This window comes from Marmota monax, unplaced genomic scaffold, assembly GCF_021218885.2.
Source record: "Marmota monax isolate L192 unplaced genomic scaffold, Marmota_monax_Labrador192_F-V1.1 WCK01_AAM20220418_F8-fsc00080, whole genome shotgun sequence".
NCBI lineage: Eukaryota > Metazoa > Chordata > Mammalia > Rodentia > Sciuridae > Marmota > Marmota monax.
Window position 1 is genome coordinate 56544 of NW_026694750.1, and position 21207 is coordinate 77750.

At 48.4% G+C, this 21207-nt stretch overlaps 1 protein-coding gene across 1 annotated transcript; it reads right to left on the reverse strand.

Moving 5' to 3' along the window:
* Positions 1 to 2336: 2336 nt before the first annotated feature.
* Positions 2337 to 20034, reverse strand: Aadacl3 (arylacetamide deacetylase like 3). Its single transcript, XM_046424873.2, has 5 exons — positions 20016 to 20034; positions 19294 to 19424; positions 8207 to 8423; positions 6317 to 6380; positions 2337 to 4688 (listed from the first exon to the last, which is right to left on the reverse strand). Exons 1-5 carry the CDS (start codon positions 20032 to 20034, stop codon positions 3914 to 3916), a joined length of 1206 nt encoding a protein of 401 aa, XP_046280829.1. The 3' UTR covers positions 2337 to 3913.
* Positions 20035 to 21207: the final 1173 nt, after the last annotated feature.

Genomic DNA, 21207 nt, shown 5'->3' on the forward strand with positions numbered 1-21207 from the left:
GTACTCACCCCTGTTGTGCGTTCTTTACAGGGATAACTGCAGGCATTAGGCATGATGAGCCTTGCTTCTAGATAAGAAAACAGAGGGACTAGGAGGTTAAGTAAATCCCGGGCCTCTGGTTTGCTCTGGACTGTGTGTTCATCACTGCCTCAGGGAAGGCTTTGCAAAAACAGAGGCAGGAGCCCAGAGTGCGTCTCTTGAACTTCAATTTATGTCCTTTAGGGATGACACAGGCAGGATCCTTAAGGGTTTTTCTATGAAAAGAAATGCTTTGAAACACAACTGCCAGCACCACTTTTCCTGATTCAACCTGGGGCAGCATTGGCAAGCCAGCCAGCTGGGATGTTGGTGTTCTGGCCTGAGGACAGAGCAAGCCTGACAGCTTGTGAATCGGGAGCCAGTTTGCTGACTCTGGCATCCTTTGCTTTGTAAGACAGAGGCGAAAATATCAGACAAAAACCCAATAATGGCTTCTTTGAGGGTAGGATCTTTCCTTTTAAAATACAGACATGGCATACCCTCTCTGTCCCCCTCTACCAATTGTCAAAACAACCATTTTTCTTTTTGTGTTTGGGGGTTGGATGCTACAGTCCTCTTCCCTACAAATTGAGATCTGCTGGAATACAGTAGGCATTTCGGTTGTATCCATCAACACTTAAAATGTGCCCAGCCAGGTGTGGTGGCACTTGCCTGTAATCCCAGCAACTTGGGAGGCTGAGGCAGGAGAACCACAAGTTTTAAGGCTGGCCTCAGAAACTTAGCAAGACCCTGTCTCAAAATTTAAAAAAAAGGGGGGGGGCGGGGCTAGGAGATGGAACTCAGTGGTAGAAATGTCCTGGATTCAATCCCCGGTAAATAAATAGATAGATAGATAGATAGATAAATAAATTTTAAAATGAATTAATTAAGAAATAAAATGTGCCCAGTCAACAGCTCTCATTTTTGAATCTATCCCTGAAGCAGAAGAGAAGAGGGTAAAGAAATGTCCATTATGAATTTGTCACAGTGAAAACCTGGGAACAGACCAAATGTGCCCACCAATAAAGAGAATAGCTGAAAAGTGTCAAGTAGCCACACCAAGGAACACTGTTACCAGAGTCCTCCACCAAAGCCTGACTCCGGGGGTGCCCAATAAATGAGGTCCAGCCACTTGCCCCAAAAAAAAAACAAATGAAAAAGTATTGGTGGAAGGTAAAAAAATAAAACAGGGGCTGGGGTGGTGGCTCAGCGGTACAGCGCTTGCCTAGCATGTGTGAGGCACTGGGTTTGATCCTCAGCACCGCATGTAGATAAAATAAAGATCCATTGACAACTAAAAAAATATTAAATTAAAAAAAATAAAGCAGGAAAAGAACGAGAATCAACCTGGCCTCCATGGGAAGCAAGTAGCTCAGCATCTCAGCCCTGTCTTAGGGCTTCTGACATGAGACTTAGCTTCACACAGAGGAAGAATTGGGGCAGGGAATGAGGGGTTTGCGTAATTAAACAGCTTTAGTCAAACTGCTTCCTGGTTGATCTTTATCCAGTTCTGGTTCTGCAAGGTTGTTCCAGAAAAGTCCTTATCACTTGAATGGGAATCTCCATTTGCCTCACAGGATATTTATCTATCTACCGTGTAATCCTGGGAGGGGGCGATTTGGTTCCTGGGAGATCACTGACTGATCTGCTTGGGGGTGCAGGGCAGTCTGGTGATGGGGTGATCTGCCTGCAAGGCTCTGCTGTTCCTGGGAGGTGGCAGACAGTGACTGGAGACTTCTAGGCTCTATTCCAGGGGTCTGGAAACAGGATATTATAAAAATCTAGCAATTCATTGTCCCTGAAGATCTTGAAAATACCTTAGTTATTCCTATCTTGCTGTTTCCATCCTTGAAGGGGGGGACTAGGAGCTTTAGATGAATACTCCTTAAATGATCAACATGTCTATGTGCAGAGTTGAGCAGCGATTTGGCCCCAAGTTTAAGGTAACAAAGGAAACAGAGACAAAACGAAGGCACAGATGCCACACTCTTCTCCCGCTCTTAGTTACCCACTGGGTGCCTGCAAGGCCAAGTGAAGACTCAGTGCTTTTGAGAAAAGCAGGCTCTACATCCCTGTTCTAATACCATGCTGCAGCTACAAAGAATAAAATAAACCTACTTCATAGGCTAGATTCCTCTGGTATATTACTGAGTGAAAAAACTCAAGATGCACAACATTGTCATGCGCACACTGTGACACATTTGCTTCTTTCCACCATGTCAGAGTTTACTGAATAACAACACGTTCACAGGCTACACCACTTTCACTGGTGGCAGTTCATGGATTACTTGTGGGTCTCCTGATAGTCATAAGCCAGATTCTTTTATTCCATTCTTCACTACTAATATCGGTAGCACTCAAGTCACACATCACACAAAACACACACACACACACACGTTACAGAAAGGCTAAGGGTTAAGGTAGCCACTGGGCTCAGGGGACCAAGCTGAGAACAAAGGCAGGGAGAACCTATGATGGCAGAAGTCACAGAAGGTGGCCAGAGAAGATGAGGAAATAGCCCAAGGACTTTGTTCAGAGTGCAGAGCTGTCAAAGCGCAGGAACTTATTCTAGGCCAAGGTCCAGAAGGGTGGCAATTTCAGAGAGTCAGCTTGGAGTGGGCCACGCGTGGTTGTCACAGGCAGGAGAAACCGCACTCAGCTGAAGCCTGATGGCATAGGAAACCAGAGGCTCATCACTGTGCCCATTTTCCTGGGCAAAGCCCATGACAAGTAACCAGGTGACAGGGTCAGTGTGCCACCACATCCAGTCTCAGGGTGCTTCTGCTTTTGTGGGCCTCAGGTGAGGGGCTGCTTCATTTGGTGGTCTGCTCTGTTCCGTATGCTCATGGGCCTGGGTTTCCCAAAATGAGTTTAATACCCCCATGGATCCATGTGCTTCTGATCAATTCAGTAAGTCCCCTGATGGTCATTTTTATTAGCACGATAATTTTATTTATCAGTTTGTGCCTCACGACGGGGCTAGGCAGATGGTGGTTGTTTACTTGTGTAAATAAGATATAGAGTCATTCCACTTTAGCACTGAATTCAAAATGGAGTAAGTCATGGCAGGCTACTGCTTAGGCACAGCCTGAAAGCCCCTACATCATGGAGCAGCTCAGAGCAGGGCACAGCCTGCTGTCCACAAACATGTGAAGAATAATACAATATTTGGCAAAGTCATCCCCCAAATAATACTCTATGTTTTCTGTGGGTATATATCTGTGTATGTAAATGCAAAGAAACAGGCTTGAAAGGATTAGAATATCACACTAGCCCTGAGCTAACTGGCAGATCTTTCTAGGGAAGTCCTGGGGTCTTCCATCCTTGACTCTGGGCTTAAAGGTCGGTGGGTACCCTCTCCCCTGAGCAGAGTCAGCTGTGTACCTCAGCGGTACATTCAAAGAGGGGCCTAGAGTAACTGATTCTAAAGCAACTCAGACTTAGAGAGAGAGCTGCAGTCAAGAACGTAAAGGCTGCTCTGAGCCCGGAATCTGGGCAACAGCAAGAAAAGGCACCTTGTGCCCCCAGAACTCAGAGCTCCACTGGAAAAGCCCAGTGAGACTTCAGATGGTGCCCTTGGACCTTCCCTGGGTATGGCCAACCAGGCCCCACTGTCACATAGTCCAGATTGGCCTAGACAGTCTGAACTCTAGCCAAGGAGGACATGAGAAACCTTGGTTTGCAGATTCACTCTTGTAAATGGCCACTAAAGATGGTCATCTCCAACTTTCCCAGTAGTGAACGTGAACACAAGCCCCAAACCTACCTCTGCTTTGCACTATTTGATTGTAGAATCCAGAGGAGGAAGGAGACAATCACTTATCCCTACCCAATACCACCTAAGGTAGCCACAGAGAGCTCTGTGTGGGGACACTCCAGCAGGAAGGAAGCAGGGTCACAGTCCCTTGATGAAGTGGGTGATCACGTTGAGAATTCTTGCAGAGCATGGGAAGTGCAAACAGCCGAGGTCAAGGGTGTTGAGCACGCCATGAAAACCATCCTCCATGTGGTGCCATGTCACCCGCACCCCCAGGTCTTCCAGCCTCTTCTTGTACAGGAGCGAGTGGTCCCGGAGAAGATCATACTCGCAGCTCACGATGCAAGCCTCTGGGAGCTGAGACACCACATCATCTCCTGCAATCAGGGGTGAGCACGCCGGATGCAGAAGGACGTTTGTCTCCAAGAAAGCAGCTTCGTCCAAGGGCGCAGGGGCCACAGGGTGGTAGCCTCTCTTCTTAAACCTCTCTGGGATGTTTTCTGAGTCCAACCACTTTTTATACTTCTCCCAGACTTCTGGAGGCAAATGGGCACCTTTCTTCATGGTGCTTTGCCAGGAAGGGTTGATATCCAGGTAACAGCACAAACAGTAGAAGGCAAATGTCCAGGTGAGCAGAGGGACATTCTTGTTCTGCTGATAGGAAGGAGACTGGAAATCCAGGCCTTGGAGAGCTGCGTAGATCATAATTTGAGCGCGGATCCGGGGGAGACCCCGACTGCTGGCCAAGGTTTGACAAATGATGGTGGCCACGCCCCCTCCCACACTGTCACCACAGACCACAACCCGAGCGGGGTCCACCCCATAGGCATCCAGGGACTGCAGGAAGTGGATGGTGGCCACAATACAGTCTCTGACCATCACGGGAAACTTATACTTGGGTGACTTGCGGTACCTGAAAAGAAATCAAGGAACACAGTTTATGCTCATCATCCCAGGAAAGCCCAAAGTAGCTGTGTCTGTAGCATCTTTTAGCCCAAATTTCTCCTGTTAATGTCCCTTTCTGAAAGCTTGGCAGCTGGAGGTAAGTGTGAGGCTTGAACAATATGGTAGACAGAAAGCACTTGGTACCAAGCTCACAAGCTCAGGAGCCAGCAGCTGCTGTTCCCAAGGGCTCACGGCCCCCCAGGGAGCAGGGCCTCCACAGGAGCCCTGCCATCCACCCACTGGACAACCACTGGGTAGCACAGCACTAGCCCATACTTCCACTCCTGCCTGGTACTGCTCCCCTGGTCCACAGCTGCCGCTGCCTCCTGTCTTATAATTCAGGCATCTCCTGGCTCACTTGGGTTTTCATTGTAATTCCTCCTTCCCCTCCCACAGGTTTTGTGGGGAGACCAGGTAGACTTCAATCCCACCAATGGCCAGCAGATCACAGGAGGAGTTCAAATCTGCTATGTCCACTTTAGACCGAGGCTGTCACACAGGGCCATCCACCTGGCACTCTTAGACTTCCCCGTTGTTCAAGAGATTCTGGAAATCTGGATTCTTATCAGAAATGTCACCATTTTTTAAATGCTGGTCACCATTGTTTTTTAAGCAACAAACACTCTGCCAGCCATTTCCACTCCCATATCCTCATTCCAGGCTGCCTGGAATTGGGGCTGGGACAGAACCTAATGTTCAGGTGGAGATTTGCTGGAATATTCTCCTGATTATGTCTTGGTTTGGCACAACCAGAACAGTAAGGCGTAGAGGGCCCACAGCCGAGCTATCACTTGGAGCTGAGGGCTATAGGGTGAGGCGTTTGTCCTGGTGTCTCTGTCTGTCCCTGTCTCTCATTTTTTATTCTCCTCAACTACCTTTGCCACAAGAGAGCTAGAACATGTGTCCCATGAGACATCTTGGCAGTCATATTTCTTAAGTACGTGTGCATTTAAGTGAAAGCCACAGGAAAATCCTTGGTAGATGTACTGGACGGCAGGACGGGAGGCCCAGGGAGGGGCTGGCCTATGTCTCCCCTGCCCAGTGTCTGCTACCCCCTTAGAGATTCCAGGTTGTGTGAGCTAGGAGAGGGAGTGGGTTTTGTTTGTTTGCTTATCTGTTAATTTCCTCTCCCTTCCTTGGGGGTCCTCTCTCAGGGAGCACTTGGAAATGGATGTGGCAGTGTTGGGGTTGTCTGGGAGACGACACGGGCACTGCTGCTGGTGTTTAGCAGAGGAGGTCTTACCTGTTTGTAATGTTCCAGGTTCTTCTCTCAAAAAAGAGCTCCTCCACCGAAGTGTGCCCCTGGGGAAGCCCCACCCCTGATCTGCACAGAAAAGGCCACTTCCCACCAGCTTCCAGAAGATGGGCTGCAGCTGGACCTCGGAGGAGGGCTGCAGGCATGGGAAGGCGGTCCTGACCTCTGCCCCTCCGTCTGGCGCTCTCTCTTTCCCTCTCCTCCTCCTTGGCTCCTCACTGCCCCAGCCCCACCCCTGGACTTCTCCACTCTCCCATCTGCCCCCCGATTCCACCTGCCCCCGCATCGCTCCAAATCACAGCTGGCTGCCCTCACCACCCCCCATCCTCCCCTTCACTCACCCAACTGCCACAACCACTGAGCCACTGTCCTTGGACAAACGCAAACACACAGGATGGTGGGTCTCTGGAAGACAAAAGGTTTGTCACATTCACTAGGAAGACGCGCTTCGCTTCGCTAGCTGTCTGCTGCTTGCTGACAGAGCACCACCGGGGTGGGCTCTATGTTTTGCAAACTTGCTTCCAGTTCTGAGTAGCCTTCCTCCCAACTTCCTCACTGCTCCTCCTCCTCCTCTGGACGACTGTCTCCAGAATGGCCAGACCCGGTCCCTCCAACCATTCCTGAAAAACGTCTGAGAAGCTGTTTTGGTCATAGGGCACAGAAGTTTAGGGTGTGATCTAGGGATTCCCCCAAACCAGAGTTCAAAACCCAATTTGGACTCCTTTTTCCTTTTTAGCTTGAGCTAAAATACTACCCAGAGAGTTGCTTGAGTTCTCTGAGGCTTGATTTCCCCATCTGTAAAATGGGGATATTGATACTATCTAGCTTCCAAAAAAGTCTAAGGACTTCAGTGAGATATTGCACATGCAGGGTTTCCACAGTACCCATGACATAAATGTTCTTATTAATAAATACTGTTGTTATCATTCATAATACAAACCAAACCTAAGCCCCCATTGACTGACTAAACCTCTTATTCTCAAAGGCCACCATGAGAGGTCCAACATCCCACAGATTATGAAGCCCAGCTGAAACCAAATAAAGACATCCTTTCTCTGATTTACGGGCAGGAATTAAGATAATAAAACTGTCTCCACTTGGAGTTTTTCCTCTTATTAATTTTCCTTAAATCTTTGATCTTCCTGTTTCCATACCAGAATTTGTGTCAGGCAATACCTCATGGGAAACAAAATGATGTGTTTTAGTTGTTTTCATTCAAAATATTCTTGTTTCCAACTAAATGTAGGTGGCAGTTGCATAGCGCGAGCTACATAACACAGACAGCTACTTCAGAATGGTTCATTTTCTGTGGTATGAATTTCATCTCAAAAAATGCTTTCACTTTGATAAGTATATACAGTGGTCCTTACATATAGGACGTTATGCCTCCACAGAGCCAACCAATGCTGGATCGAAAAGACTTAGTAAAAAAATGTGTCCGAGCCAGGCACAGTAGTGCACACTTGTCATCCCAGCAACTCAGGAGGCTGAGGCAGGAGGATTACAAATTTGAGGCCAGCCTGGGGCAACTTAGTTAGACCCTGTCTCAAAACAAAATACAAAGGGCTGAAGATGGAACTCAGTGGTAGGGATAAAACATCCCTGGATTCAATGCCTAGTACCACCTATAGATAGACCAATATATAAATATAAATATACATATATATAAATAAATATATTTAAAACATTTATATTTTTAAAATGTACCCATACTGAACATTAACAAGCTTTTTTCTTGTTGTTATTTCCTAAATAATAGTATGACATCTATTTACCTAGCACTGACATTGTATTAGGTTTTAAAAGTATCATAGAGATAATTTAAAGTAGGATATGAGTAGTTTTCATGAGTATCTGTAGATCTTGGGATCACTGAAGATTCCTAGAGACAACCCCCATGGATACCTAAGGAACATGGTGTGTACATACATTGGCTGTGTGTATACATATGTGTATATATATGCATACGCACATAGATACACAATTTTTAAAATATTTTCAACATATGGTTAAATCTGTGGATGCATGTGTGTGCGTGTGCATGTGTGCACACTTATTTCCAGAAAAGGTCAATGCATTCCACTCCTTTACTTCCTAAATGGTCTGGGATCCATGAACTGTCCTAGTGTCCCTGGTCACAACAGTGGACTGTAATCTCAGAAGATGACCCTTCTTTGGCGCTCCCTTAGCAGGTTGCCAATCCTTTGGGAGCTCTGGGGAAGACCTCTTACTCAAGCTCCCCAAGACAACTCCACCACCATGATAGAAGACAACACCAGGCCTTGGGGTGCAGGAGGGCGCCTTGGGCTGGTACAGTTTCACAGGGATCGTTCCAAAGCGGAGGTCTTTGACCGTGACCTCCGGATCCTTCTTCAGTGGCTGCAGATCATGCACAAAACTGACAAATTGGGGTAAAGAACAGATCCTCAATTTCTCAAAAACTGCACCCTGTTGGAGAGAGAAGAGGAAAAGGTGGATAGAAAAGGTGCTCTGCATGGGCCATCTCGCATGCCCCCTGCAGTCTGGCTGCCACACCTGCTCTCTGAAGGTGGTGAGAAAAGACTCAGGAAAGAGCAGTCTGGGCCCTGCTGGGCCCCTTCAATATCCCCATCACATCTGGAGTGAAATGTACGCCCACCCAGTCCCCTATGGCCCCAGCGCCAGCCAGCCTCTCTCAACCCACTGCACCCAGACACCTTGCACTTGGAAGCCAGATTTAAAGATAGGTAGTTTGTGTAGTTAGGTAAATCGAGTAAGATAAAGAAAAATGGAGACAATTATCAAGAATGGAGTTCAGGAAACCAGAATAGCACCTGGGGAAATTGAAATGTTAATGTCCCCAAGGGCCCAGAACCCATCCTAAAGAACTGTTAATGAAGTAGCTCCCAGCAAACAGGGAGGTGCTGATCAAACCACCCCAGGCCCTTCCTGCCCAGATCACTTCTCCCTGGCCCATCAGTCCACCTATCTCCCACCTTTTTGGCCTTCCCACCTGCATTCTATCACTTCAGGACAGAGGGAAATAAAGGACAGGAGTGTGGGAGGACTAAAAGAAGACCTTAGCTAGAAAAAAGGGAAGACCTCCCCCTTCCACGGATTCTACCTTTCAGGTCCCCTTCTTCCTCTGGGAGGAAGCCTTTTCTGCTGTCCTTTAATAAATCCTTCCACTTTCCACTCTACCCTTGCCTCGGCATGCTTCTCTGGTGTTATACTTCAGCATTCGGGGAAGCAAGGACTGTCACTGATAAATAGCGATAACAGACTGGAGGTCCCACTGAGATCTACACTGAGGTAAGCTCCTCTCCATGCACCCCGTATCTGTCTGAGGTACATCTTTTCTGTATTTCTTTCTAGAGGATGACGTGGGCACAATTAGTGCAGCCGCCACTCTTCAAGACTCGGGTGAGAGGTTTCCCGGCCTAGGCAGCTCTCAATCACCTGTTCAATACAGAGCAGGCATGTTGGGCTCTGCCAAAGCCACTTCCCACTTTTCTGTCTGGGCCTGGAAAACAATTGGCGTGAGTAAACAGTGTCCCTAATCCTTAGATGCATGGAGGTGGAAGAAAGAGTTTGGGACAACTGCGGAATTACGGTCTGGGCTACACTCAGACATATCCGTAAAGTTCCTTTCTCTTGAACCCCCTCCTGACAGCCCTAAGGGGTATTTAGGGTGATCGGTAGATGAATGGAACTGAGGGAAATCCCCAATTACATTTGCCTCCATGTGGGCTACACAACACTCCCAACCCTGCATCCATTCCCTCCTGGATGCTCCCCTTACTTTGCGGGTCAGAAGCACTAGCAATTCAGATTGTAGGACTGAGAAAGATGTGGGATAATTAGTAAAATGGTGCCCAGGTTCCCCTCATGCGCATAGGTAACTTTCACTAGCTGTTTTAAAATTTCCCATTTCAATGCTTAAAAATGTGCTGTGTTCTCTTTAAGCTGCCAGAGGGAGGCATTTTAAAATCAACCCTCCCAAGAGTCCCTCTGATAGAAAGTGCTCTATGCGTTACAACCGGTAGATACCCCTCACCCTCAGGAGATTCCTTTAGTCCACAGGGCAAAAAGGCAAACAAGAGTGGGCGATTCTCTTTGCTGTGGGTTTTTAGTGGCAGGGAGGAAAGCAGTAATACCCTTAAGTCTGAATCCTCCCGGGGTCTGTGGCACAGGGCAAACTGGGACCCTAGCACTTTGCCAAAGGGGACCAGAAACACCCTTGGCAAAGCAAGGTGAGAGAGGGGTTTTCTAGACTGTAAGGAAACTCAAGCCTATAGGGAGATGTCCCTAATGAGAACAGTTTTCTCCAGCACAGGCGCCTGAGTCCTGTTTTCTTCTCACTCAAATGGGAGCTTCTCTCTCCAATATGCCAGGTGTACCACTAACCTGCATATTGAAAAATTGGGATTTGACCCACAGACGCTCAAGAAAAAGTGCCTCATTTTCTTCTGCCACCAGGCCTGGCCTCAATACAAACTCCCTGATGGAGAATCCTGGCCACCAGAGGAAAGTATCAATTTTAATACAACTTTACAGCTTGATAAACTTTGCAAAAGGGAAGGGAAATGGTGTGAGGTGCCATACGTCCAGGTTTTCTTTGCCCTAAGGGAAAACCCCAAATTATCGCAACAATGTAAAGTAGACTTAGCTATGATATCTGCCATGAAGAGAGAAAATCTTAAGGGATCACCTACTGCGAAGAAAGAATCAGGAGGACGCACAAAGTCTCCATCCCCTGTTGATGGGCAGCAGCGGTCCTCCTGTCCCCCATGTCCTGGCCTCTCTGCATCTGCCCAATAGACAGATCAAATATATTACCCCTCCAGGAGATGCCCGGAGGAGAATTTGGACCAATCAAAGTACATACCCCCTTCTCCCTTCAAGACCTAAGACAGATATAAACAGACTGAGGGAAATTTTCAGAAGATTCAGATAAATATATTAAGGAATTTCAAAACTTAGGCCAGGTATTTAACCTCACCTGGAAAGATATTGTGCTGTTACTCAACCAGACTTCTCCAATGAGGAGGAAGCAGCCCTAAGAGTGCTGAACAGTTTGGGGATGACCTACACCTTGCTCAGGCCCCAGCAGCACAGACTGGGAGCAAACCCAATTATCCACCTGGAGCACCAGCAGTTCCCAGAAAGGATCCTGACTGGGACCCAAATGATGAACAGGATGCTTGGAAAATTAGTCATTTACAAGTGTTGGTCCTTGAGGCCATCAGGAGAATCAAGCAAAAGCCCATTAACTATTCTAAGGTTTCAGAAATTATTCAGGGCCCCCAGGAAAGCCCTGCTATTTTCATAGAGAAACTCAGGGAGGCAATGAGAAAACACACCACCATGGATCCTGAATCCACAGAGGGCCACCTACTTTTAAAGGACAAATGTATTACTCAGTCAGCCCCAGACATTCAGAGGAAGTTACAAAAATTGGCATATGGCCCTGATCAATCTTTAGATAACACCCTGTGACTTGCTACTTCCGTTTTTTATAATAGAGATCAAGAGGAAAAGAAGGAAAAAGAGCTCAGAGACAGAAAAAGGACTGAAGCGCTGGTATTGGCTCTTAGAGGAGTAAGTTCCCAGGATGAAAAAGGAGGAAGACAAGTGCTCCTCAGTCCACAAAAGGGACTTGTTTCCATTGGGAAAAGGAAGGACATTTCAAACGGGATTGCCCAATAGCCAAGAGACCACCCCAAAAGCCCTGCCCTAAATGTCGAGGCAATCACTGGAAGAGTGACTGTCCTCAGGGGCATGGGTCCTTGAAGCCAGACTCCTCCACACAGGCCTGGCAGGGCCCGGGCTCAACTCTGGCTCCCGCACATGAGCCCCGGGTATGCTTCTCCCTAGGGAGCCAAGAGGTCAACTTCCTCTTAGACACTGGTGCCGGTTATTCTGTGCTCACCTCTTACCCCGGACCTCTTTCCTCTAATACTACAACAGTACAAGGAGCGCTGGATGGCCGATCACCAGAAAGTTTACTACCCCGCTGAGTTGTGAGTGGGACGGGGTGATGTTTTCTCATGCATTTCTGATTGTCCCATAATGTCCTACCCCTTTATTGGGAAGAGACTTACTTTCAAACCTTCAGATGTCCATTGCAATGAATTTGGGATCCTGAGGACCATTATGTTTGCCTTTATTAGAATGTAATAAACCCTGAAGTGTGGGCTACTGAAGGCAAAATTGGACGGGCAAAAAGTGCAGTTCCAATCAAAATAGTCTTAAAATATCCTTCTGTCTTTCCACCTCAGAGACAATATCCCCTATGCCCAGAGGCCAAAAGGGGCTTATTGAAGATCATTCAGAACCTCAAAAGACAGAAACTTTTAGTGCCCTGCAACACATGTAACACACCCATTTTAGGAATACAAAAACCCAATGGGGAATGGCGACTAGTTCAGGACCTGAGAATAATTAATGGAGCAGTTGTTCCTCTCCACCCTATGGTTCCTAACCCATATACTCTGTTATCTGATATTCCAGTAGCTGCTGCTTGGTTTACTGTGTTAGATTTAAAGGATGCCTTTTTCTGATATACCCTTAGACTCCCAGTCACAATATCTGTTTGTCTTTGAGGAACCAGATATTGGATCTCAATTAACCAGGACAGTATTGCCCCAAGGATTCAGAGATAGCCCTCATCTGTTTGGCCAAGCCCTAGCTAAGGACTTGACAGAATTCAGAGATAAAACATCTCTGACTGTCCTACGATATGTAGACGACACACTTTTGTGTGCCTCCACTCAAAAGAAATGTCAGGAAGCCACTAAAGGACTTTTAACCTTCATAGGGTTATAAATAAGGGTTATAAAGTCTCAAAGAAAAAAGTGCAATTGTGCCAAAAACAAGTTCAATATTTAGGATTACGGCTGTCTCAAGGACCCTGCAAACTAGAACCAGAAAGAATAACCCCTATAGGACAATATCATCTACTTCAAACTATAAGGCAACTTAGAGGCTTCCTAGGGATAACTGTACACTGCAGGCCTTGGATCCCTGGATATGGGGGATAAGCTCTTTTACAGCCTCCTCAGAGAGACACTACGCCAAGGAACAACTTCCCTGATATGGGAACCAGAACAGATTAATGCCTTTAAGGCATTAAAAGCCCTACTCCAAGCCCCTGCCCTCAGCTTACCCACTGAACAAAAATTCAACCTACTTGCCACCAAGAGAAGAGGAATAGCCCTGGGAGTGGTCACACAAAAGGGACCTGCTCAACAGCCAGTGGCTTATCTCAGCAAGGAGCTTGATCTAGTGTCTCCAGGATGGCCTCACTGTTGGAGAGTAGTAGCAGCAGCAGCCTTACTATTCCCTGAGGCAATTAAAATCCCCCTGGGAAGGGACCTTATTGTCTATACCTCCCATGATTGCTCAGGGATTTTAAATACAAAAGGAGAACTACGGCTCTCAGACAATCGCCTTCTAAAATATCAGACCTTACTTTTAGATGAAGCTGTAACTCAAATAAAGGCTTGCTCTAATTTAAACCCAGCCACCTTCCTCCCAGAAAAATTAGAAGGAAATCCTGAACATGACTTCCAACAAGCTCCTGGTTCTCCGGTATCTCCTGGTGGAAAACATTGTTAGTCTCTGGCATTGTCATCATACTCGTTGGCATATTCCTAGGCTGTGGCGTTTATTGTGGCATTAATCTAGTTCCAGTACTAACAACTTCTTGCTTCTCTTACAGACCACCATCACTCAAAAGGCCCTCCAGCCTGTTACTTCTCAATTGGACTTCTACCATGGACCACTCCATAGACCTGATTTCTAAAACGAGAACTCCAAAACTGTGTGCTCCACACCGTCCCCTTCCAGCTCAAAGAAGCCAGAATGAAGAAGTCAGAACGGGTCGACCGTCCGTCCCCTTTCCTTACAGCAGTAAGGAGTTCCTAAAATAAGAGGGGGGAATGAAGCCAGATTTAAAGATAGGTAGTTCATGTAGTTAGGTAAATCGGGTCTAATATCAAGGAAGATAATGGAGGCCATTGTGGAGAATGGAGTCCAGGAAACCAGAACAACACCTGGGGAAATGTTAATGTCCCCAAGGCCCGGATCCCATCCTAAAGAACTGTTAATGAAGCAGTTCCAGCAAACAGGGAGGCGCTGATCAAACCACCCCAGGCTCTTCCTGCCCAGATCACTCCTCCAGGCCCCATCCCTCCACCTATCTCCCAACAGAAAAGGCTTCTGGACCCCCTCACTATTCTCTGCCTGGAACGCCGCCTTCCCTCAACACTCCTGCTCTGCCTCAGCTGGACATGCCTTCTCCTTCAGGAAGAACTTCCCAGGCCTCCCATGCAGCCATTTCTAACTATTGTGATGATGTTCAGTTAAAAGGGGGAAGAAGGAATTCTTGTCTTTTGATCACATCTACTGGGATATTTTTGAATAAATTAATATGATGTCCTAGATTTTCTTAAGAATCCAGGAATGAAGGGAGAAACGTGAAAAGATGAAGTGAGATTGACAAGGATGTCAATGCTGGGACGGATCCACGGGGCGTCTTTATACTATCCCGCCTCCTTTGGGATGTGTCTAGAAATGCACAAAATAAAGCATGAACACATAAACCGGCTCTCCCTGGGGACTCCTTCCCCATAGCCCCTAGCCCTATTCAGTGCCACAACCATTGTGGTCCTTGGTGAGGCCTGTGGACCATGTTTGAATATATAAAATACATGGAATTATCGAGGCCGGCAGGTCACTAATATGTGTTTCCTTACAGGCACACTGAGTAGCAAGGCCAGCAAGCTGTCAGATACTGCCCTGGTGTCAAGGAACGCAGAGACTGCAGGACAAACTCCTTTGGATGACAAAGTTCCAGCCCTGCTCACCAGCTGGGGTTTGTTGCCTTCTTTCTTAATGGGAGGCTACACTTCAATTCAAGATTAGGAGTGATCACCCGGTGATTTGGACCCTATCCCTTTGCATTCTGTCCCCCTGGGGGCTCAGGGAGCCCCAGTGGGCAAGTCCCTGTGTGCTTTCCTCCTAGCACAGGGTTCTGGGGATGCTGTTTTATTGTGCTGTGTCTCCTTGTTTGGTTGCCCCAGCTACTGTGAGACTCCAAGTTCCCTGGGTTCACAGAGACCCTGCCTAGGAATCCATCTTTCATCCATCATTGAACCCAAGTCTGAAGCCAAGACACACAACGGTTGTACAGCACGTCTTTGTACAATAAATAGTGACAATGGCTCACATTTATGGAGGGCTCGCTCTATGCCTGGTGTTGCAATAAGCCTGCAGATGGCTCGCCTCATGGGACCCATGCCATGGGGTGGGGCTGCTATTTCACCCCGTTTTGAAGATGAGGAAATTCAGTCAGCGTAATTGGGAAGCTGGATGACAGACTGAGAGTCCAGGCTGGGGACACCATGGTACCCAGGTGTGGCATCTCAAAAAAGCAGGCCCAGGAGGTAAGAAGACTCTATCCTGGGTTTCTTATGAGAAGAGCCATGCACAGTCACTTCTTATCACGTAAGAAATTGAACAACAGATTTCTATATTCAATTCTGTCAACTCTCTGGCAAAGAACTGCAAATCCCCACCAGCAACTTCTGCATGATTCTCACCGGGGCCTATTTGAATGTGTCTAAATAAATCACTTATACTGAGATGAGGAGCCCCTGTGTGCATTGTTGGGAGGTGGTGGGACCCTTGGGGCTGGGGCCTGGGAGAGGTCTATGGGCCAGTGGGGTGAGCCTCCGAAGGGGATGGTGAGACCCCAGCCCCGTCCTCTTCCCTCTGGCTTCTTGGCCATGAGGTGAGCAGTTGCTTTGTTCCATGTGCCCCCTGCCAGGATGTGCTGCCCGGTCACAGGCCCAAGGCAGTGAGGCCAACCAACCATGACCTGAATTCCCAAAACTGTGAGACCAAATAAACTTTTTTTTAATATAGTTTGATTATCTCAGTTATTTCATTAGAGTAATGAAGAACGGACTCACACCCTGAGAAAGCAACTCATTGTTTGAATTATGTGGCTCTTAGCCCAGTCCGACTCAGCTTCCCAGGCTGAGAACCAGCGAACAGGAATAATTCAGGTTTGAGAATGAGCCATCAGCTTCAACGGCAGGCCACACGATGCCAGTGTTAATTCACTTTGAAGCTTCTGATATGTGATTTTCCCCAACTCCCTTAGAAAAGGGAACAAATAAAGAGCAAGACTCACCCATGTCACCAACAGCTGGAAAAGACAACCAAGGAGCCTCAGTTTCACAGGGTGGCCGGTACCTGCAGGGATGTCTGCAGTGTAAAAATGGCTGCAGACTGCCCACAGCACAACCCCCAGCGAGAACATGCAGGCAGCTGCAAGGAGGGTCAATGCCAGGAAGACCATGTTGTGTCCACCGTGGAGAAGGCCACACAGAAACCTTGCTCAGCTTAGACCATTAGGACATGGTTTGGGGCTGGGAGACCTCCTCTCTTATACACCACCGGCTTCTCTCCCCGCCTCCCTGTCTCCTGCAAACATTGGCACAGCCCAGGTGAGTCACAGACTCAGGTGAGGATGTGGTCCTAGGTCAGGGCCCACACAGAGGAGAAAGTGGCTCGCACCACCTGATCTGGCTGGGAAAGATTGCCAGATCTTATGCCAAGACATAAGTTCCAGCTTATGTCTTGGCACTGCTAGTACAAGTGGCTTGAATATGCCTCCAAGTCACATGGACATCTTCTCCAGACTTCATCTCCCACATCCCCCTTTCCACTCTGGCCACACATGCTTTCCCTTGCCTGCTAAAGAGGCCTCCGGGCATTTGCACTTGCTGTGCTAAGGAAACATTTCCCCCAGATACCAGCCAGGCTCCATGCCTCCCACCCTCCAGGTTGCTGCTCAAATGTCACCTTCTCAGTGAGGCATCGCCATCCCCACCCCCACTTCTTTCTTCTTTATGGGCATTTGTTATGATCTGAGATACCCCATGCTTCATGTGTCTGTTAATGTCTCTAAAATGTAACCTCTGAGAAGACTGGATTGAGTTTTTTGAACTGATTTTTTTTTTTTTTTTTTTTTTTTTTGCCAAGAGGCTGGATCTGGGTTTGGTTCCTCACAGAAGCTGAGGCGGTGCTGTTGAATGAAGGGAGGAGTAGACAGGCTTTGTCCCCTTCATCGTAAAACAGGAAAAAGATGAGCTTGCCTGATTCTCCAGGCCGGGTCGTCAGTGGTAAATGTCACCACTCACGGTCTTCTCTAGCCAGGTACTTTGTCAGCCTTAGCCACCATGGCATCTGCCATGCCCCCACCCCATGGTGGTAGAGCCGCGGCTCCCCATGGGGACACTTTCCCTCCCAGGAGTAACTTGGCACGGTCTGAAAGCATTTGGGTGAGAGGTGGCTAGTGGTGCTGGCATCTGGTGGAGAGACACTGGGGACGTTGCTAAACAGCCTATAGGGCACAGGACAGCCCCACAACCAAGAGGCGTCTGGTCCAACATGTCAGGCAGCCAAGGCTAAGAAACCCTCAGCCAGGAACACTCGGGTTCAAACCCTGACTCTGCCAAATGCTGGCCATCTGATTGTGAGCAAGTTACGGACACTCTAAGCCTGTTTCCAAATCCATAGAATGGATAGGAGCAGTCCCTCCCCAGGGGTTGGTGGGTGCACCAAAGACACGAGTGTGTCTCTACAGGTGGCAACAGGCACCACCGAGACCTCTCTGCATGTTCCCAATGCCCTGTTCCCCTGTGGGCACACAGGAAGGCCAGGGGCTGGCCCTGGCTGCATCCGGGTGGGATTACCGGGTGCGTTCTGGCCAGTGAGGTGTGTGTAAAACTGCAGTGGCCCAGGCAGTCCTCACTGCCTCTATCTCTGGGAGGGAAGAGCTTCCGAGGACTGAGCCTCATGACGGCACATCCCCCTGATGTGTTTGGAGGGGGCTGTCAGGGAGAGTGAAGCCTACTTGGCACCCTCACCCCAAAGACCCTTGTCATAATTAAGCTTCTCCTCTTGGCAGATCCGCAGGTTGTCTGCAGGAGGCGCTGTGGTGTGAAGCGTCCTCTCTCTTCTAAATGCCAGGTTTGCACAAAAACGTGATAAAATTAGAGTCTGCAAGCTGCTTGTGCAAAAAGATATTACCTCTGTTTTCTTGGTAAAAACTTGTGAGACCTGTGTCTGGTCTACAGGATGGAACAAAAAGCCCTTGTCATGTGATCTTCCCAGCCCCCACCCCACTGGGTATGAAGTTCAAAAATTTCTCCAAATCTCTGTCCAGAGAACCTTTCAGGCACAAGCCACACTCTGGATCTGCCTGCTGCAGCCAATAGACCTGCTTCCTGAAAATTCCTCAGGAGTCCAGCCTCTTCTGTCATACTTCAAGAGGAGCCTCCAGGAGCCTCCAGGGGAGACCCTGCCAACGTGGTGTATTAAGCTACAGAGATGTGGCTGCTGGTCACAGCAGCCAGCCTCAGGGGGTATTACTGCCCAAGTGACCCTGCCCAAGGTCTTCTGCCACCCAAAGTCTAACTTTAGTCTAACTCAGCCTTGCTCTTCCTTTGTCTTTTTTGCTTTTCTCCTCTGAACACCCAGCACAGGATTTTCTCCCAGGAAAGCTGCTGATTCAGACGCTTGGGCTGTCCCTCCTGACCCTGTCTGAGAGGAGGAACAAGGACCCACAAAGAACCCGGACCAGAAGTCAGGCACCTGGAGCCTTGGCAGCCTCTGCCCGCCAACTAGACGGTGATGGTGGCGATGTCCTCGCCCTCTTTCTCATCTCCAAGATGAAGCGAAGGCCCCTGCTCTCTGCCCAGGCTGTGCTGAGTCCCTTGAACATATGCAGGTGTGACAGTGCATTCTGTAGCTCTGGAGTCGCCTCGACCTCCGTTTGGAATAAAGGGTTAATTTGCTGATGCCAAAAACAGGGCTTAGTCACTCTGGACACAGTTTCCAGTTCTCTGCCTCCTTCCAGCTCCTCACTGTGGTCTGTCCCTACACCTGCCTTATACAAACTCCCTCCTGAGGTTCACCTCCCTGGGGGACAGCTGGGGACAACCTCGATCTTCCAACCTCCACGGCCCATGGCCGTTGTGGATATGTTGTGACAGCCTCCTCTCGGTCACAGGGTGATGCCACAGAATTCAGCCTGCTCACTGTGAACCCACCAATCAGAACTCTCCATAGAAAGTGCATGAGTAACACCCTGGGCTCCAGGACCCAGGTACCCCCGCAGTCCCACCAGCTGGCTGGTGGCTCCCTCTTCCTATTGGCCCTGCCAGGCATGCTGCTCTCTGTTCCCTGGGACCGGTAATACTCCACTTCTATTGCTTCGTGTTTTGTTGAGTCACCTCCTTTATGTCTCACCTGGCTGACACACCTGAGCCGAGCTCTCCCCCTGATCCGGGCTCTCCTCGAAAGTGGCCATCAGGGTAAGAATAGCCTGGACGGAGGCCAGAAAAGGACCACAGGGGCATCTGCCAGTATCAACAAGCTTCCTACAAGGCGTACCTGGCCACAGGTGAGACAGCCATTAGGCTGTGCACCAAGGTCATGAAAGGATGCTGTATGTCCACACCCATCAGGGAAGGGCTAGAGTCTATTGTCACACTCCTGAGAAAGACCTCAGGCCAGGTAACAGGAAGAGCCACAACGCTTGTTCAGTACCTCCCCCTCATCAACCCATTAGGAAGCTCCTATTCTTAGGGTAATTTAATGGCTCAGGAATCTGAGCCTCAGTGAGGTTGAACAGCTTTCCTAACATTAGAGAACTCCTAAGTGGAGATTAGGGGGGAACCTCCTGTCCGGGGATGGCTCTCCACAGGTCCCTTATTTTATGCAATTTCAAAATTCCAGTTAACAAAGAAAACTCTGGAAACGTGCCCTGCTCACGTCCACCATCCAGCCCCAACGGGAAGCTGGACCGGGCAGGAGCCAATCTAAGCCAGAACTCACTCCTGGCGCAACAGGCATCTGGGTCACAGGTCTGTGTGGGGCCTGAGAAGTGTTTTGAAATGACAGAAAAGAATAATCGATCAGCTATTCCGACATGTTGATTGTGAAAACATTCTTTTTTAAATTATCCAGGAAATTCGTGCTTACCTTTACGAATCACCACCATGACGCCGTGGGCTGTCGGTGTTTGGCTTTGTTAATGTGGTTTTCTGCACTGGTCTTTATAATTTTCATGGAATGAAATCCCACGTCTCTTCTCTCATGGTGTTTACTTTCGTGTCACAGAGGCCGTTGGGAGTTTGGTGAGCGTCCAACCCACGTGGTGATTCTGGGATGCGTGTTTCTTCTATCTAGTGCTTCACCACTCCCGGGACCTCGGGGGTCTCCACCTTCACTGCATGCTCTGTCCCTTGTCTGGAAACTGAGGAAGACTGAGATGACACACCAGGGTGTAGAAAGGGGTCTCCCTGCCAGCCTAGATACACATCCCATGGGCCACACGAAGCTCTGATGAGAGTTTCACCAAAATGCAAGGGAGTGTGGGAAATGCAAGCTTCTATGTGCCCAGGAGGGAAAAGAAATGGAGTTTGGTGAATGCCAAGTACTTTCCTGTCACACCGCCTTCCTTCTCCCAAGCACAGGGAGATTTGGTATAGGGAACTGGAAACTTGCAACCCGGATGATAGGATTTAGGGAGAGAAGACCAGGGAAGTGACAGGCTTTCCATCAGTCAGGAACTGCAGGTGTCACTAAATGACGACAACGGCTGCTGTTGAGCTGTCCTAGCAGGTGCTTCTCCAGACCCCTGGAAGCTGCAGGCACAACGACACACCTTGTGTCTGCGGGGACTCACGTGCCTGTCCTCAGCCGCCACTGGTGAGGGATGACTTCTGCTTCTAGCCTGCTTTCCAAATCCTGCAGAAAGTCTCGTCCAAGGCAAAATCGAACCTGGCACGTGGCTGGTCTTACAGTTCCCAGAATCAAAATGGAGTCACTGTGTCAACACTCACCAAATAAATAAATAAAGCCCAGAGATGATGAAGGAAGGGTTCTCAGGCACGATTGCCTAACAATAACTATCGCAAAAGACTCTGCCAAAACCACACCATTGCGCAAAGGCCACCGCAAACTTGCATTTAAAAAAAAAATGCTTCTGCAAAGACATCTGCCCAGCAACTTAGCCTCAGACCGGCATCACCTTTGACACTAATCATTGTGATCAAGGTGATTCAAAGAGTGTCCTACATAATCCTCTTCCTTTTAAAACAACTCCCTGCTTCAACTTCTTCAAATAGCTTACTATGGCGCGCATATTCCTATTGCAATGTTTTTCCTAAAT

Bases quoted from the DNA above. Each gene is read 5' to 3' on its own strand.
- Aadacl3 (XM_046424873.2), bottom strand. The intron at 6,381-8,206 runs GTAAGAGGTCTT...TTTGTCTTCCAG, and splicing joins AGTTGTCTTGGGGAGCTTGA to AGACCCACCATCCTGTGTGT. The intron at 4,689-6,316 runs GTGAGTGAAGGG...ATTTCTTTTCAG, and splicing joins TCAGTGGTTGTGGCAGTTGG to GTACCGCAAGTCACCCAAGT.